General features: G+C 51.4%; 7 protein-coding genes across 7 annotated transcripts; 3 read left to right on the plus strand and 4 right to left on the minus strand.

Annotated features, from left to right (window-relative positions):
• Window positions 1-83: 83 nt before the first annotated feature.
• ALTATR162_LOCUS5505 (uncharacterized protein) lies at window positions 84-1,233 on the plus strand (the record flags this gene model as incomplete). The annotated part of the gene is made up of 2 exons (XM_043313124.1): window positions 84-108; window positions 197-1,233. The coding sequence occupies 2 exons, from the start codon at window positions 84-86 to the stop codon at window positions 1,231-1,233; spliced, it is 1,062 nt and encodes a 353-aa protein (XP_043169059.1).
• A 225-nt stretch (window positions 1,234-1,458) lies between these two features.
• Window positions 1,459-3,117, minus strand: ALTATR162_LOCUS5506 (uncharacterized protein; the record flags this gene model as incomplete). The annotated part of the gene is made up of 1 exon (XM_043313125.1): window positions 1,459-3,117. The coding sequence occupies one exon, from the start codon at window positions 3,115-3,117 to the stop codon at window positions 1,459-1,461; it is 1,659 nt and encodes a 552-aa protein (XP_043169060.1).
• A 372-nt stretch (window positions 3,118-3,489) lies between these two features.
• On the plus strand, window positions 3,490-4,861 carry ALTATR162_LOCUS5507 (uncharacterized protein; the record flags this gene model as incomplete). The annotated part of the gene is made up of 3 exons (XM_043313126.1): window positions 3,490-3,558; window positions 3,610-4,066; window positions 4,116-4,861. The coding sequence occupies 3 exons, from the start codon at window positions 3,490-3,492 to the stop codon at window positions 4,859-4,861; spliced, it is 1,272 nt and encodes a 423-aa protein (XP_043169061.1).
• A 1,834-nt stretch (window positions 4,862-6,695) lies between these two features.
• On the minus strand, window positions 6,696-7,664 carry ALTATR162_LOCUS5508 (uncharacterized protein; the record flags this gene model as incomplete). The annotated part of the gene is made up of 4 exons (XM_043313127.1): window positions 6,696-6,710; window positions 6,760-7,196; window positions 7,245-7,349; window positions 7,406-7,664. The coding sequence occupies 4 exons, from the start codon at window positions 7,662-7,664 to the stop codon at window positions 6,696-6,698; spliced, it is 816 nt and encodes a 271-aa protein (XP_043169062.1).
• A 768-nt stretch (window positions 7,665-8,432) lies between these two features.
• On the plus strand, window positions 8,433-9,644 carry ALTATR162_LOCUS5509 (uncharacterized protein; the record flags this gene model as incomplete). Its single annotated transcript, XM_043313128.1, has 1 exon — window positions 8,433-9,644. One exon carries the CDS (start codon window positions 8,433-8,435, stop codon window positions 9,642-9,644), a length of 1,212 nt encoding a protein of 403 aa, XP_043169063.1.
• A 158-nt stretch (window positions 9,645-9,802) lies between these two features.
• On the minus strand, window positions 9,803-11,402 carry ALTATR162_LOCUS5510 (uncharacterized protein; the record flags this gene model as incomplete). Its single annotated transcript, XM_043313129.1, has 2 exons — window positions 9,803-10,854; window positions 10,925-11,402. 2 exons carry the CDS (start codon window positions 11,400-11,402, stop codon window positions 9,803-9,805), a joined length of 1,530 nt encoding a protein of 509 aa, XP_043169064.1.
• Window positions 11,403-13,060: 1,658 nt separating this feature from the next.
• Window positions 13,061-15,733, minus strand: ALTATR162_LOCUS5511 (uncharacterized protein; the record flags this gene model as incomplete). The annotated part of the gene is made up of 1 exon (XM_043313130.1): window positions 13,061-15,733. One exon carries the CDS (start codon window positions 15,731-15,733, stop codon window positions 13,061-13,063), a length of 2,673 nt encoding a protein of 890 aa, XP_043169065.1.
• Window positions 15,734-18,414: the final 2,681 nt, after the last annotated feature.

The following is an 18,414-nucleotide window of genomic DNA, read 5'->3' on the forward strand; positions in this document are numbered from 1 at the left end:
GCCGGTAACCATACAGCTCCCGCCTTGCCTCCCCACCAAACAACACCAAACTCTCCCAAACAATCTCTACGCAGTCTTCAACCATGGGGACCGCACTGAAGACGTGGGGTAAGTCTGACTCTGCTTCTATTCATATCATATCTATCACAACACCATGATACCCCGCCCAGAATCGCATGGCTAATAAACATCCTAGAGCTGGAGAACTCCGTCAAGCTCGTAGACCCCAGCAAAGACGCCCTCTACAACTACTCCTCCTCGGAGCAGAAAGCCATCAACAACGCGCATCCATGGCGAACCGACCCCAACTACTTCACCTCAGTCCGCATCTCGGCCATCGCCCTCCTCAAGATGGTCATGCACGCGCGATCCGGCGGCTCAATCGAAGTCATGGGCCTCATGCTAGGCAAGATTGAAGCACACACATTCGTCGTCACCGACGCATTCCGGTTACCAGTCGAGGGTACAGAAACACGAGTCAACGCACAAGACGAGGCAAACGAGTACATGGTAGAGTTTCTGCAGCGCGCACGAGAACAGGGACAGATGGAGAACGCCGTCGGTTGGTATCACTCACATCCTGGCTACGGCTGCTGGCTCTCCGGCATCGACGTCAACACACAGAAGACTCAACAGCAATTCCAAGACCCCTTCTGCGCCATCGTCATCGACCCCGACCGAACCGTCTCCGCGGGCAAAGTCGAGATTGGCGCCTTCCGCACTTACTCAACAGAGTACGTCGAAAACCAGGCAAAGGCAGGTGGTGGTTCCAAGAACACAAGCGGCGCAGAGAGTGACGGTTTCGAAACCATCCCGCTCGGCAAGATTGAGGACTTTGGTGCACACGCCAATCACTACTACCCCCTCGAAGTCTCGCACTACAAGTCCTCGCTCGACGCCAAGCTGCTAGAAGCGCTGTGGAACAAGTACTGGGTACAGACGCTATCATCCTCGCCTCTCATCTCCAACCGCGACTACGGCACCAAGCAGATCTCAGACCTCGCCCGCAAAATGCAGCAGGAGAACAACAGTAGCAAGCGCTTCAAGGGCGGAGCGGGATACGCGACGAATAACGAAAGCAAGAACCAGCTGACCAAGCTGGGTGCGGCTGGAAGCAAGATTGCGCGTGAAGAGGATATGGGTCTGCTGGCGGCCAAGGTCAAGGATAAGGTGTTTAATCTTTCGAATGGAGAAGAGACTAAGAGCCAGGAGGTTGAAATGGAGACTTCTTAGATATGCAAGGATGCCTATTGTAGAGTGCAAAACATGGCATGGCAAGGCGTTAAGGGCGCGGGCGTACATGGGTTGGGATGATATCACACGAAATGCCATCGATACGAGCTCCTCTGATCATGAGTAGCATTGCAACAAGAATGGCATATATACTCATGACATCTTCCTTTCTATACTATCATTACACATGTTCCCTGACTTACACATACACTATCATACATGCCTCTAGTTGTTGATCAACAACCCCAGCCGTTTAAGGGTTTCGTTCCGTCCCAGAATGACAAAAACATCGTACAACCTCATGCCCTGCTCCTGGCCCGTAACCGTCTTCCTCAGATAATGGTACACATCCTTGCTCCCCTTTTTCCCCTCAGTCCTCCCATCAATAATCTCACGCACCTTTTGCATGAGATTTTCTTTATTCCACTCTTCCTCTTTGACGTCTGCTAGCATCTGCGCACGCATGGGTATATCAGATGTAGTCGTCATGGGCGGTTGCTTGTCAAAGGGGCGGATGGGAGTGAAGAAGAAGGCGTTGCGGTAGAGGAATTCGTTTGCGTTTGTGTAGTTTTCTGCATCGACGAGGACGATGGAGCGGATGTAGTTTTCGGGGAATGGACTTCCGACAATGTTTCTCCACTCTTTGTAGGGCGACTCCGGGTCAGTGAGTAGTTTGGCGACATTACGGACCATCTCTTCAAGCTGGGGTCCACCGGTCGAAGCGCGTTGGAGGGCGTGTTTACGTTGGAGGAACTGCATTTTACCAAATGTCACCGTAGTGTTTCCCTTTGTGAATTTGAGACTGAACTTGTCGATCAATGTCTTGAGATCCATGACATCGCTCTTCTCCTTGTGGCTCCATCCTAGCAGCGCGGCGAAGTTTGTCAGGGTCTCAGGGAATATTTCCATCTCTTTAAAGGCGGTGATGTCGGTGTCAAAGTTTCGCTTGCTGAGCTTGTTGCCGTTCTCGTCAACGAGGAGGCCGACGTGGGCGAATTCGGGGGGTGTCCAGCCGAATGCTTGGTACATGGCGATATGCTTGGGGGTGCTGGGCATCCATTCGCTTCCTCGAATGACGTGGGTGATCTTCATGAGGTAGTCGTCTACTACGTTTGCGAGGTGGTATGTAGGTAGGCCGTCAGACTTTAGTAGGATTGGATCTTCATATGCGGATTCGGTGACATGGCCGCGTCTCTTGAGCGGGCGAAAGGAGCCGTAGATGAGATCCTTGTACGTCGGGTACTGGTCTGGGACTTTGAGGCGTATGGTGTGCGATTCGCCCCTGAATGCTCTATCGTCGCTCTCTTCCTTGGATATGGCAGGCGGGGCGCATGTGCGGTCGTAGTCTGTCGCAATACCGAGCTTGTGTCTGTGTTCGGCCAAGGCATTCAAGCGCTCCGAAGAACAGAAGCAGCGATATGCATGTCCTGATTCGAGAAGTTGATTCGCATACTCTCTGTATGTCGCGCTCCTCTCTGACTGTTTATACGGTCCATACGGCCCTCCAACCTCTGGCCCTTCATCCCATTGCAGTCCCGCCCACCGTAGATCGTCGAATAGTCGCTGCTCGGCGTCGGGTATCGTGCGCTTTTGGTCTGTATCTTCTATTCGTAGTAGGAATTGGCCGCCCGTTCGTTTCGCGAGGAGGTAATTGAACAGTGCCGTCCGTAATGATCCAAGGTGGAGGTAACCCGTCGGCGAAGGTGCAAAACGCGTCCGTGCAGGAAATGTTGGTAAGGCGGTATCAGCTTTCTGCCTCCCCTCTTTTGCAAACTGGGCATTTTCTTTCGAGGTGATTGAGCGTCGTGAAGCTCGTGAAAGTCGAATTAGACATGACCGGCACGTGTAGGACGATAATTGTGGGCGGAGTAGTGAAAACGACATTTGGGTGTTGATGCGACGCAAAGGGTTCGAGTTCGCGGTTGAAAATGACGTGCAGGGATTCGCTCGACGTTAGTGGGGGCCGCGCCTCAGGAATTTGGCCCGCATTGCAAGTGATCGACAAATCTGGAGAAAGTTTGTTGCCTTCACTCCCACTGCACAAGAGGCTAGTTACTTCGTTGCGCCCGCCTTATTTCTTGTACATACTTTGACAGTTTGTCTTGTTTCCACCTCACGACTCTCAGCCCGAAAGTAGCCCAAAAGTAGTTATTCCCGATCAACTACATCACGACTCTCTGCTAACGCGATGCCAGTGAGTGAAGAAATCGACCTCTACGGTGAATACACTGGTCTCCCGGCTACGAATTGTACTAAATGAAAACAGAGGTCCTCGAGATTGAAAAGGGCGCAAGCAAAATTGAGATTAAGAAGGCATACCACAAGGTTCGCAGGCAACAGCAACGCAATCACGACCTCACGACTGACATACATTAGGCCGCACTAGCACATCACCCCGACAAGGTCGCAGAAGAAGACCGTGCAGAGGCTGAGATCCGCTTCAAGTCCGCGAAACAAGCCTACGAAATCCTCTCCGATGATGACAAACGGCATCTGTACGACACCCACGGCATGTCTGCCTTCGACCCCTCCAAGGGCGGTATGGGCGGCGAAGGCCCGGATATCGACGACATCTTTGCGCAAATGTTCGGCGGCATGGGTGGATTTGGCGGTATGCCAGGAATGGGCGGTATGGGAGGCATGCCCGGCGGACGAAACGTGCCGCGGAAAGGACGATCAGTAGAGCAGGAGTACGAGGTCAGCCTGGAAGAGCTGTACAAGGGCAAGACAACCAAGTTCTCCAACACGAAGAACATCATCTGCAACCTGTGCGAGGGTAGCGGTGGAAAGAAGGGCGCAAAGGCCAACTCCTGTGCTTCCTGTGGTGGGCGGGGTACGTCAATCTTTCATCTTGCAGTCTACAAGTATGCTAACTTTCTCAGGTGCAAAGCAGGTTCTCCGCCAGGTCGGCCCCGGCCTTGTCACCCAAGAGACCGTTCCTTGCGGTAACTGTCAAGGATCTGGCCAAGTCATCCCCGAGAAGCAGCGCTGCAAGAAGTGCAAGGGCAAGAAGGTTGTCGAGACCAAGAACGTTCTCGAACTCTACATTCCCCGTGGTGCACGACAGGGCGAACGGATAGTTCTTGCAGGAGAGGCCGATCAATTACCCGACCAGGAGCCAGGCGACATCATCTTCACGCTTACAGAATCGCCACATGACGTGTTTGAGCGTGCAGGTGCGGATTTGAGGGCCGAACTGAAGGTCAGTTTGGTGGAGGCTTTGACCGGCTTCAACCGCGTGGTAATCACTCATCTCGATGGACGCGGTCTCAAGCTCAACGTACAACAACCGAACGGAAACGTACTACGACCAGGGCAGATCCTTAAGATCGAAGGCGAGGGCATGCCAATAAAGCGCAGCGACGCAAAGGGCGATCTATACCTGGTAGTCGATGTCGAGTTCCCAGAGGATGGATGGTTAAAGAACGACGCCGCGGTACAGAAACTCCGAGAGGCATTACCGAAGGACGAGAAGACCGACGAAAAGCACGAAGAGGAGGAAGAGGTAGACGTCGAGTGGGATGCTGACATGGAAGAGTATGGTGCAGGCAGCGGAGACCCACGCGCAGGAGGCGCCGAGTGGGAAGACGACGAGGAAGCAGAGGGTCCTCAGTGTGCGACGCAGTAGAAGGTTGCATGATATGATTGACGATTGCATGGCTTGGCGTTAAGAGAACGACGATTATCCCGTATCTTGCACACGCGGAGAAGTCGCGGATATAGACCGGTTATACGCCGTATACGAGATGCTTTCATTCTTCATCTCTGACACCTTTGGGAAACGAGCTTCTGTGTATATCCTCATAGAGTGGCTATGAGAATCGCGCTTCTCTATTCAGGTGAGGCGCCAATGCTGCGAGAATATCCAAGAGTTCGCGAGAGCTGCAATGCTATCTTCGGGAGACTGCTGGTGCGGAGCCGACACATCCCTAGCGAAGACTGTTCGTACTTGAAGACCTGTCTAGAAATTACATCCAAGTCCTCGGCTCGTACCTACGCATCCCCCCAAGTGTTTTTTGGTGCTCATTGGGCCGATCCCGCAGCCCCTTCTTCCAATCATCGCAACCCTTTCCGTCGTTACTCGGAGAACGATTTCGTCATCAAATATCCTTCTACATAGCCGGTTCGTATTGATACCGATTCTGCGGTTCACGAGCCCAAGAGCTATCACGCGTTATCGTTCTGGACGTCTGGTGCCAGGCAAGATGGCTCATGGGATTGTAAGATATCACTTTCAGTCCGCTTTGACGCTACCAACCTCTTTCGGTAGCGGTCCTCATAGTAGATCCACCAGTCGGGGACTTTGTCAAGTGTCTCTCGCAAAACATTATACTCAAATTCGACCACTGTTCGGAGCATTACGCGTATTCCCGATTGCATTCACTTGACCCCGACTTCCATGACATGACAATACTACCATGAAACCCAGGCGACTGGGGCGAAGGATTGCAGCGCCCACAGTATACTTCTATGTTTAACGACATAGTCGCAATGCAGCAAAACACGCCACCAAAAACAATTGGTCCACGTACATGCACCGACACCGCTCGCAAGCTCGTGATGTGCTCGTATCTCTCACATCTACGAAGGCGAATCCTGAACTTGCTGCGACTACAGACAGAACCTCTTGCAGAAAAGCTGCACGTCGATCGCTTGGGCTATCTCAATAGATTTGGACATGGGATTCTGGAAAACTGGCGGCACGAGGTCGTCGGTTACATGACCAATGTAAAATTTGCCATAGGCGTTGTGCTCTTTGAAGCAAAAGGAGACTTTGAAGTGCTGGGATTGCACCGTACCGGTACTTCTGACGAACTAGAATGGGAGTGAGACGGGTGGCTTTCGATACAAGACTACTGCGGCAAGCTTATTGGGATGGCAGACGCGTTCCTGCAGTCTGACATGCAGTTCACTACTATGCAGGAAGCACCGGCTCCTAACAAGAATACTTTGAATCTGGCTCATGTCACCAACCTGATTATGGTCTTCATACCGCTTTCAACTATTGCGGCCACCGTCTCCATGATCGATAAACTCTTGCCGGGGAAGACAAAGGGTTAGATGTTCTGGGTCACTGCGCTGCCTGTGTGGATCGTTACCTTTGCCATTACGACGAAGGCACGAGCATGGTTGAACCAGCACTGGAAGATGTGCACAGCGAAGCGAAATCGAGTTCACATCACAAGCAAATATATGCCTTGAGGAGACGGCAACCTTCGTATTGGAGACCAAGTAAGGAGACATTGATATACATTAGATTGATCATCCCGTCCGTCACTAAAGATTGCGAGGTTATGCCAGGCTCTTGCCACATTAGAATTCAATGAGTATGCATTTGGATCACACCAAGAACGGCCGCATGATGCTCAATATATTGACCGACCCTTGGTCCAGGGATATTAACCTCCATTCGAATTTATTGCCGTTTGATGTTCTGAGGCTTTCTTCAACAAATCGTCTTTTCAATGGCGTCGCTCCTGTTCAGGTCAGCAACTGTGCAGGCTCGTTCGTGCACATGTCTCTTACCTCAGAGTAGGGTCTTTCATCCGCGATCGATACCCGACGTCTCCTTCGCGTGTCTTCCACAGGTTGCCTCTCTGCCGGAAGCAGATACTCGTCGCCACGCCACGTCCCAGCGCTGTGTAGCCGATACCTGTCCTCGCGTTCTGGTTGCCTCAGCTCTTGGAGTGGCCTTTCCATATCAAGTGGTAAAGAGCTTGGCTCGAATCGCGGCTGCCTCTGATCTTGCAACTCCTCTCTGCTGTCGAATCGCAACTGCCTTGGACCATGCGACTCCTCCCAATCTCCATAGCGCAATTGCTGCTGATGAGGTTCGTCGAGATCCGCGATCTTCCTCCGATCGGCCAATTCGACCATTTTCTCTGCTTCATAGGCTGGAATCGGGAGTATCGATCCCCATTCGCCTGCCGCATCGCAGAAGTCGATGATGCTCATCCTCTCCGCTGGGCAATTTTAGCCTCTGCATATGATTGTTTCACCATTTTACTCACCATCAGTCATCTCCCTCAGTCGCTCTATCCCACGCCCTCGCCATGCTTGCTGCGTTGATTGATCCGGATTCATCTGCATGACCGCACGGGGTACTTTGATTGCTTCTTCATGCGCGAGACTATGCTCCGATACATCACAAGATAGTCATCTCTTCGAGTACCTGAGATTTTCGCCAGTGCATAGTCGTTGTGGTAGGGCGCGAGGAAGTTGACAAGCCAGATGATGTCGGCATCGCGGCCTGGGTAGTAATTGAGGCCCTCGATCAGCCGCTTTGTGAGACGTAGCGCGAAGAGACCGACGATGAGGAACTCTGGAGCGGGAGGTGGTGGAGAAGGACGGCGTGCAAGAAGCGGTGGTGCGGACGGACCGCGCATGATATCTGGGAGTGGGGAGAGCGTGGATATCTGTTGTTGTTGCATATTGACGGTGTTACAATGAAGAGTGATGGTCCAAGGGAGGTAATACTGCTCAGGTTTAAGATGTCGATTGCGTGCTCTTGGCGGTAAACGGTCATCGCGATGCACCGTTTGGATGACGACTGTGAAAACAGGCAGGTCCTCTTCTCCCGCAGACCCTAAAATGCTGTCGCGTTCGAAACATCTCCTAAGCCTTCTAGCCTCCGATGTGTTGTTTGTTGCTTCAATGAGGTTGCAATAGTGTTCTCCGCTACTTGACCATCGTGATCTCCCCTACGGGTCAGGGTGGAAGAAGGAGTGTGTTTGAGGGCTCAAAAACCCCCAAAATGCCACTTTTAGTTAACATCTGGATGTAGAATTATACACATTTGCATCCTATTGAACGCAATGATTATGTTGATGCGATGCACTTTGACAACCCGGCGGCGATGCTCGGTTGACTTGCGCTCCTACAGTACGACTGAATAGGAAAGAGCGGGATTATATCTTGTTGGCTGCGTTGTCTCACAGGTAAAACATGGCAGAGGAAGTCGCGGAATGTCACTTCAATGCCGCTCACGAGGCTGGTGAGGCTGATTCGCGTATTGATGTCACGCTAATCACTAGCGCGGATGAGTCGAAATGATCATTGCAATTGGGAGTTCATAGTGACTCTACTGCCGTGAAGTTAAATATCAAGTGAGCCGTATACATCTTCACCTTGCAAAATCTCGTATCTGCACCACATTTTGGTGTCATCCCACGAACTTCTGCCGACGAGTGAGCCAAATCATGGAGTACCCACAGATAACAGGAACCTCAGCACTTCCCTACCCAGTCCTACCTCCCATATCAACCAAGGGGCCGCTACCAGAAGCGCTGACTTCACCAAAGTCTCCTGGTTCCGGCTCCAAATCCATCTTCGCATTTTGGCACTCTGGTATCCATACCCTACCTCCCAACCTTCTACGTAATGTCATCGCTTGGTACCGCCGCTTCTCACCACTGGGATGGACCATCTACGTGCTTGACAACGTGCCAAATTCCACACTCAATGTAGCCAACTATATCAATACCAATTCGCCTTCAGTGGTACCAGCAGCGTTTACGCACGGCACCTTGAACGGGCACTATGCCGCACAACATACCTCAGATCTCATCCGGTATCCACTCTTGCTGAAGTACGGTGGTGTATATCTCGATGTCGGTATTTTGCAATTCGGAGATCTGGATCGGTTATGGGCCGAACACATTGTCAACCCAGACTCGCCATACGACTTCGCCGGATTCACAATGGGTTCAGATCTGCAGATTGTCAACTTTGCGCTCATGTGCGGTGCGAACAATCCGCTTGTGCGACGAGCACATCACATATTGCTTCAGGTCTGGGAAGGCAAGACGAACACAACCGGTGCACATGCACATCCATCTGTGTCGCATGTTCCGCTCATGCGTGTGCCGCAAGAGGTAATAGTGGAGGATGAGGGCCAGGAGAAGATGGTCATCAACGACGAGGCAATGACCGACTATGCAGTCCAGATTCAGTGTATGAGATCTGCGCAAAGCTGGGTGAATGAAGCAGATGACTGGGATGGACCAAAATACGTCAGAGAAAAGTGCTGGCTGTTGAGCATGATGGACGGGGCCTTCGCACACGAGCAGATGACAAGTTGGAGCGGGCAGCGACAATTCGACCTTCTAAGCCTTCCATTACCCAAGCCGGGCGAGGCTGAGACAGAAGATCAAAAATTTGCGAGGCGCATCGTAGAGAAACTGGTGGCAGATAGCTGGTGTCTGAAGCTCGGGCACGGCTTTTCGGCGAAGTTGTTTGGGGGTGACACATTGGGCATGCTTTGGAGGAAGCATCCCGGCAGTGACTGCGCACATGGAACATACGCTGGATGGTTAAGATGGGCAGAAGTGAGTTGTTGTCGCGACGAGGAAGTTGTACCTATGGAGGTTCCGGTATATGAACCGACCATGCGAGCGAAGCTGTTGTTATAGCCTATTGGGCAGAGGCTCGAGATGCATGAGGAAGCTGCTAAGGGGCAGCTCGAATAATGATGGATTACTTAGCATATCGCCTAGAGGCTTAGTGCAAAACTATGTCATTACATGGCCGAAGCGACTGCGCATCCAACCAGTCTCTTCGATCGTGAATCTCAACGCCATCCTCTGTTTTCAGGCTTTCGAAAGCTCGCATGTCGACTCGCAGGCATTTCGTGCACATATGCGGCTTCATGCGCCATCATCTCCGACGGCTGTCGTACCACTTGCTGTACCGGCGAGTGTGGCTGGCCGTCAATCTCGCTGATAGGAGGTTCCTTAGCGCGGCGATTCCGCCTGAACAACAGAAAGCCGATGGCACCAAGCAGAGCAAGTCCTGCGACACCTCCCACGACGCCGCCTGCTATGGCACCTGTATTTGTGGACTTCTTCTTGGGTGTTGGGGTAGGATCTGCAGGCGCCGTGTTGGTAGGTGTACAGATCACGGTAGGGTCTGGCGACACATCTTTCGCATCGGCTGCGACGGCTGGAGCAAGCTGGAACTCGCTTTTCGCATAGTCTACTAGAAGGTAATTGAAAGTTAAGAAGAGTCCTCCCAGGGTACTGTCGACATCACCCGGATCGGATGCTCGCGTATCCGACACGGATGCTTCGAGCGTGCTGTCGTTGGTGATTGCATAACGGCCGTTCTTGTCAGATCCACGCAGTGGCGCAAACAACTCCTTGTTGGGTATTCTTGATTGATAACCACCTGCTAGTGTCACAACGAGATCGCCCATCGGACGGCTAGACACATTGTAATGCATCTTGCCCGGATATGCAGTCTCATTTTGGCCAGTATATACGCCGAACGCCTGCGCGATCGCTGGTGGGAAGACGAAGCGCTGCGTCGATGGCTCGATGCAAGCGATCAGCTCATTACTACCATCGGGTATGAGCAGCAAATCTTGGTACGTCAAGTTCGTGACTGTCACTTGCAAAGGACAGGCCCGTTCAAGACTCCATTCGCCAATCGGAAAGGTGGTGAAGTTGGATGCTGGATCAACCCGCGCGCGATCGTATCCTCCTACTACAAGCAGGCCATCGTGTGGATCAATGCCTCTGCTACCGCTCCAAAGACCGAAGACTTGGGATGGCGCGACACCACCAGCAACTGCAGCGCGGAGGAAGGAAGAGTTCGTGCCGAGTGGCAGACCGGATTGCGCACCTGTATCCAGTCAGCCTCGTCTACTGCTTGCCAATTCGGATCGAAGAGGACGTATTCATGAAGAGCTTACCTCCCCATACCTCACTATCCATCACTAAAGGAAACCCGTCGACATGGCCATTCTCCTGGAATGCGACATCATCATTGAAGTAGACGTAGGCTCCTGTGCTATCTTCATCGTCGATCTGGCTACCATTCCATTGACTTTTGATCGACACAGCATACGAACTTGACTTTGTCGAGTCAAAAGCACCGCCTAAACCCCCAACACAGCTGTCGTTACTCGCAGAGCCACAGTTAACAACATTGTTGATACGCGTATTGTTGAGCGTAGTCGACGGCCGGAACGCGAAGATCTGGTGTGGTGATCCAATACCGAGTTCAATACCACGAGCGACACCGAGACCATCTTGTGTGACGGTGATGTTGGACCAGGTGAGCGTAAGAGGCGGTATGTCGCATTGCGCTGCCACGAGTCGAGGTTGAACAATAACGAGCGCAGCAAGGCTGAGCGTGAAGCTACTCAGTATGCGCCATGATGAAGCCATGACATTGATGCGAGTTAGAACATGTGCAGGACAATTGACTCGTCTCACAGGAGTATCGAGGTGAAGTCGTTGGGCAGAGAAGGGGGGGTAAGCAGACAAAAGCGCCCAAGAGTGGAAATTAAGCAGGGCGTCGGTTGTGCCTCGTGAGGTGGCCCCCAAGGAGATAACTTGGCAACATGCTGCTGTTATGCATCGTGATAGCAGCGGTTGTCGTGATTGGAGTTGCACACTGGTGGCGCATCTCATTGGGCCTGGATAGCTGCATGGTCAGCTCGAAACATCGGTTAATAGGGCTGCTTACATGCCGATCCCATCCTTCATAAATGAGATCTGAAAGCAGTTCGTATTCCTTGAGCCTAAATTTTCTGGCGTCGTGCATGTGCGCCACTTCCGGACAAACTTGAAGGTACGCGAAACCACCTCGCTTTGTGCTCTTACCACATCGTGCGCAATTCACGAACGTTGAATACGAACTAAGACATCTCCATGCACGGAGCATATTTTCCTCCATTCGTTAGATTGACATGCGATAGCGATGGCGCTCAATATTGAGTTCAAACGATCTATCCACATTGACATTGTGGATTGTGCTCTGGTCAATGGGTGCTGACCATGCAATCAGATGTTTCTACCCATCTCGATCGTTTGCCTGCTCGCAAAACAGAGTCTAGTCGAGCTACTCGATAGTTGAGAGCCGATAGTGCCTACAAAGCGTTTATGCTAGAACTGAGACTACGAACTCCCGCCCTTGCCTAGATGAACTTCGATGATGTCTTCGAAGTCCCGGCCCCGGAAGCCCTTTACTTCTTGGGCATCCCTTTCAAGATCAGCTCTGACTTTTGAAAGAGCTTCGATTTTCTCCCTGAGTAAAGCATGGAATTCCTCGTCGTGTCGGTTCAGTCCTTTGCACTTGCAGCGCTCTTCCGGAATCAGTTCAGGTAGAATTTCGTCTACTCTCTGCCATCAGTGCGCCTAAAAGCTTCTCAACGTTTCTGGATATTCGCTTCTGAGCTGTTCAAACGCTTTCATGATAGTGGTGAGTTGGTCCTTTGAAAGATAGTCCTCCTCTTCCAATCTTCTCTGTTCTTCACCCTCTATCCTCCCTTTTTATTGTCCTGGTGGTGGTATACATGCAGCAGGTGTGAGCCATATGAAGGCGGTCGAATATTTTAAGGTGACCCACCTCTTGATAGTATAACCTGGTGTGGGTTTCGTCCAATTGACAAACTTGAACCCAGTTCTCCAAGATCGAATTGACTACTGCTGTGGTCATCAACTTCCACTCCTCATTTTGGTTACTGTAGTGGACTTGGCAGTATTCACTTGGCCTCCAAGATTCTTCGCATCTTCTACTTGCCGCTTCTATGCCAGCCCTGGACTTATCGGCTGCTTTTACTTCTTGCGTGATGTAGACTCTTCTCATTGTAGCACGACGTAGGATGTCTCACCACACAGAGACAGACATCAAAGGCAAACTGGTACGCTGTGCTCGGATTTATCTACCTACATCACTCGTCTTTGACTTAATACGAAGAGCGGTGGTTGTAGATTTTACTTTGTGTGGTTCGATAGACATTACTCGAAATCAAAAAACCTTGACCATAATTTGAGAGGAACGAGAGAGCGCGGTCCTAATACGAAAGCGCCTGATGTCGATTTCAAATCCCATGCCCAAAATCATTAGCTGCCGTGTCGATTGTCCATCCACCAGCAACCCTTCCATTTGGCGCCATGACTGGTGCTATTAAGGTATTACCAGCCTGCTTGAGGATCCCTAAGCCCCACGGGCTAGTGACGAGAAGTTCAGCCTTCCCATCCGCATCGAAATCAACTGCCGTGCCCAAGCGATTATCTGCTGTGTTCAACAGCCAGTCTCCGAACCTTGTTCCGTTTTGCTTCATCACGATCGGCGTCATTGTGTCATTGGTTAGTGCGAGGAGAGCCATACCCCATGGACTTGTTACCAGTAATTCCGCTTTCCGGTCACCGTTGAAATCGCGAGCGAGACTGAAGCTGTTGTCCCCAGTGTTCAGTAGCCACTCCCCCATGCGAGTCCCGTTTGGTTTCATCATCGGGACAGTGATCTCGGATCCGACCAGCTTCAGCATACCAATACCCCAAGGGCTAGTGACAATGATTTCATCGTGTCCATCACCGTCGAAGTCACCGACTGGTCCGAATCGATTGTCCGCTGTGTTGAGAAGCCAGCCCCCGAAACGCGTACCGTTCGGGGCCATTCTCAATACTCTGAAAGACCCACCATCATACTGCAGGATACCGATGCCCCAAGGACTGACAACGAGAATTTCTTTTTTCGCGTCGCCGTTGAAATTTCCTACAGGGCCAAATTCGTTGTCTGCAGTGTTAAGCAGCCACTCGCCAAAGCGAGTGCCATTGTGGGCTATCATGAGCTGAGACATGGTAGTGCCGTTTTGCTTCAAAAGCCCAATACCCCAAGGGCTAGATACAAGCAACTCTTCTCTTCCATCGCCGTCAAAATCTGCAGCAGGTCCGAAGGAGTTGTCTGCAGTATTGAGAAGCCATTCTCCGAATCTTGTGCCATTTGGCTGGACCATGGATGCTGACAAGGTTGAGCCTACTTGTTTCAAGATAGCTATGCTCGATCGACTGGTCACGAAGACTTCGGCACGTCGATCGCCGTCATAGTCCGCGACAGGACCAAAGAAATCTTCGGCGGTGTTCAAAAGCCATCCGCCGTTAAGGGTGGTACCATTCCCGTGGGTCGCAGTCGATGTCAGGATTGAGCCAGCCTGTTGCAGTAAAGCGATGCCAGTGGGACTGGTAACAAGAGTTTCCGCCCGACCATCGCCGTTGAAGTCAGCGCTGCGGCAGCGGAATCTTGCTGCGGCAGGGATAAGTGCGCGCAGGTCTGGTCTGCTACCTATCCTCTGACGTGCTGGGCGACTGGGCTCATCCTGCTGCGCCGAACCGCAACTTCGCAATAGTATGCGCGCTTCAGGTGAGGTGAGCAGGCGGCGTCCTCTTGCTTTTAAGACGCCCTGGACACTGGTCAACGCGCCCGTGACAATTGGTGAAGCGCTGGATGTGCCGTTGAATGTGTCTGTGTACCACACATCTTGGCTAGAACCACTCTGAAGATAACCATACCCAGTGGTAGTTACCTCTACCCCCCAGCCTTGGACATCGACTCTCGATCCCCAATTGGAGAAATCACAACGTGATCTGTCTGGGAGTGTAGCTCTGCCATGTGTTCCTGGTGGGCATTGACCTGCGCCAACAATAATAGCTCCAGAGGATGGATTTTGAGGACTAAAAGGATTTCTCCAACTTGCGGGAAAGCCGGTCATGGGCGTGTTATAGATGGACGAATCCAAATCTTCAAATCCATTTCCTGCCGCCGCCACGACCACGATACCTTTTGCGACAGCATACTGTACAGCTGCAAAGTCATCGGGCCACCACTCGATGGCAACGAATCCAAGCTGGCTTCCGGGAAATGGAGGAGGGTTCGGTGCATTCGGCCCTGGTCTATGCCCCTCGAGCAGAATGATATCACCAGGGCGGAGCTTGTCTGCAGCCGCCTTGATCGCTGCAGCACTTGATCCCGAACTCCACGAGGACGCGCTTATAATTGCATCTGGAGTAATGCCAGTAATACCGAAGTTGTTGTCGTCGCCACTGATGACGCCGAGTACGGCAGTGCCATGATCTATATTGCTTTGAACAGAAGAGGAAGTACCGGCAACAACGCCGCCTTGGTTTGCCAAAAGGTCTTCGTGCGTGAATCGCCAACCGTTCTCGCAGTCGATAACACGAATGTCTTTGCCTTTTCCTCCTGGCACAGTCCACGCCAGTTTGGCATCAATGCCACCTGGTGCGACGTCTAAATAGCCCTGACGATCGAGAAAACTCGGCGTGACAGCCGGCGCTGGCACGGCGGCACTAATTCGAGCCGTGAAAGCGAGCGGAACTGAGACCGGCGGTTTTACGTATGCAGCCTCGACATGATCGTTTGCCAGGAGTTTCTTTGCCAGCTGCTCAAGCCGTTCCTGTGGCGCATACACCCTGTGGAATCTCGAAAGATCGGGGACTTCGATTCGACGTTGATCTACGGGTTCTGCTGTAGCTATAGAGGCAATGCCAGCCCGCTGTTGCTGGAGGCGTTCCGAACTCAGCCCGAAGAGGCTTTGACTAGAGGCATTGTATTTGTCCAGTATGGACTGTATCGGAGATGTGTTGACAGATCGCAGCGTAAAACCATGCACCGCTGCAGCAATAGCCGCCTCTTCTTTGAACAAAACTATGAGCTCTGAAGTATCCGCTTGCGAGGTGGAGGTCTCTGCGGCCATGATATTTTAATCAGGATACAAGAAGGAGCGGTACTATCTCAGGTATCAGTTAGCACATCAATAGACACTTATAAGCAATTCCTATCTCTCACCCGCTATCTCATCTAATTTGAGAGGCTACGACAAAGTTTGGAACTCAGCTCTTCAAGACAGAGAACGAATTGGATAGCCGTATTCGAAGGTTCGTGACGCTTAACTCAGCCGCACCTGAAGAGCAAAGTGGCATTGTTTCATCGTCTATTGGACGCCATTCTGTATGCCTTTAGCGCCATTTTAAAGGGAGGAGCTTTCTGTGCATCATGTGCTGCAAATCCTGATGGTCCTGGCTCAGCTGAATAGTTCTAGAAGGGTGCGAGCGAGTCTGACATTTGGCGTACAACCAACAACGCATTGAAGCGCACCGTTGTACTGTACAGTATAACACGTCAGGAAAAAGCGTTATCCTTTGCCGCGTCGTGATCAAGGTAGCTTAGGCTCCAACATCAGACAAGGGCTCCATCGATAGGACATGTTAAGTATCCGCATTAGAAGTAGCAATAATGACACATGTTCTCGCTAAGGGGACGCACTGTACTGGAGTTGGGATCTAGGAGTTTTTCCGCGAATCCTGTCGAAGTACTGGCACATGATTTGAGATTTGAAGATGGGGACCAGAATACTGTTGACGCAAGAAGTTCAAGGCTGAGCAACGCGAGCTCGCTACCAGCCATGATCCACTCTCACTGGTAACAGCCTTGTCGTTACCTATGCGGGGTAACTACTTGATCAACCAAAGGTTGGCGATGAAGGACAATGAGACGGTCGTTACTAAGTGCCTCAATAGAGTCAGATTTTTAGGTTCTAAGGTGGTGGGAAATTGAGTGTTAGTACAATCGAGTGCGATTCTCAAGCAGCAATAGTGCCTTGCAGGCAGTGTGTAGAGTGTTCATACGCAGATGTGCTCAAGGTTGCGCCATGCGTGACTGCACCACCACATGCTGGGTAGTTTGAGGTCTTATCAAGTGTTGGTGGTGAAGACGAGATATGGCTATAGTATTGTAGTGCGCATGATCCCTGTCAGACTCGTCAAGCACATCAGCCCCACCGGAATGTCTGCCCCCTTACCCCTCGCCCCTCAACACCGTGCAAGGGAATCAAACCTCATTACGACACGCGCTTCCAAATCGCCACAATATCTTGCATCCGAACGCAGATTACTGTCTTGCCATCTCGCACGGAAAGACGAATATAATTTGGGAAGGTCGGATAACGTATCACAGCTATTCTACCAACCATCGTGAGCCACCCTCATATATCATCGTCATGTCAAAGCGGACGACGACCATCACCAGCCATCGACGGTGATAAAAGTTCACATACGAGTTTGCTCCCTTCCAAGCCCCCACTCGAAGCGCAATTTCATTCGCCATGGCATCCCAAAGTAATGATTTCGAGCTGGTATGCGCGGGGCACAAGTGTGATCACTGCCAAAAGACTTTCAGCAACATCAAAGATTTGCGGCAAGATGCCGGACACCAATGCCCGCTGTCTTGTATACGGCTGGCTTGTTTTGAGTGGGCCTCAGGGCAATTGTCTCAGGAAGCTAATACTGGGAGCTTTGCTTACTACGGCCCATCTCACTTTAGAGTAATCCAAGCTTGGGGATTGTTCGACCTGGAAGTGTTTGAGCTTGATCGTGCGTAAGAAGGGAGATGTCAAAGAGTGTCCACTAACTCCACTCAGCAACTTCTTTAGCATCAGGAAAGCTACTTCCCGGATCGACTGCGTCGAATAGCACCTTCTCCACTATTGAGAAGTGGCTCGATCAATGTGTGACAAACCATCCAGAATGCGCACGATCCCTAATGGGTGCAATTTCCAACCGGCACGGAGGTATCAGATATCTAAAAATTGAGGAGAATAGACTGTTGCTTGTTGAACATACAAGCCCCGCGCGCTACATCTGTCTGAGTCACTGTTGGGGTAGCGGAGAGGGTATAATCAGGACAACTACGTCTAATTTGCATGCCCACTTAGAGGGTGGCATCCCTCTAACTACACTTCCAGCAACTTTCAGGGATGCCGTCGAAGTTTGTCGATCTCTCAAAATCTTGTACCTTTGGCTTGACAGCCTTTGTATCGTCCAAGACAGCGATGAGGATTGGCGTGAGCAGTCTGCTAAGATGGCCGACATATATGCAAGTGCGTCCATCACAATCGCGGCTTCAGCTTCTGCAAATGCTACGAGGGGACTCTTTCGCGACACCGATCCGAAGTACTTAGGAGGGCCTCTTCCAGGACATACAGGAGTGTATGTCCGACTTGAGACTGAAGCTGGAGAAGAAACCTGGCCGCTACTAAGACGGGCATGGGTGTTTCAAGAGCTTGTACTATCTCCTCGCTTAGTACATTTTGGTACGAACGAGGTAGTATGGCAATGTCAACGCATCGTGGAACGTGAAAGCCGGCAGCTACCGTCGAATACAAGTTTCTCACACTCGACTAGATACCTGCAGAAAATCATTGATACGAAACGACTTCTGCAGTCTGAGCATGCCGATCTCACCCACGTATGGCATGGGGTTGTGATGTCATATAGTCGAGGGTGGCTCACGTACAGCAAGGATCGTTTGCCAGCAATCGCAGCTATGGCGGGGATAATGCAGTCATTACGACCCAATGATGTATACCTCGCTGGGTTG

The sequence above is a fragment of the Alternaria atra genome (genome assembly GCF_907166805.1).
Source record: "Alternaria atra isolate CS162 genome assembly, contig: 25, whole genome shotgun sequence".
NCBI classification, from domain to species: Eukaryota; Fungi; Ascomycota; class Dothideomycetes; order Pleosporales; family Pleosporaceae; genus Alternaria; species Alternaria atra.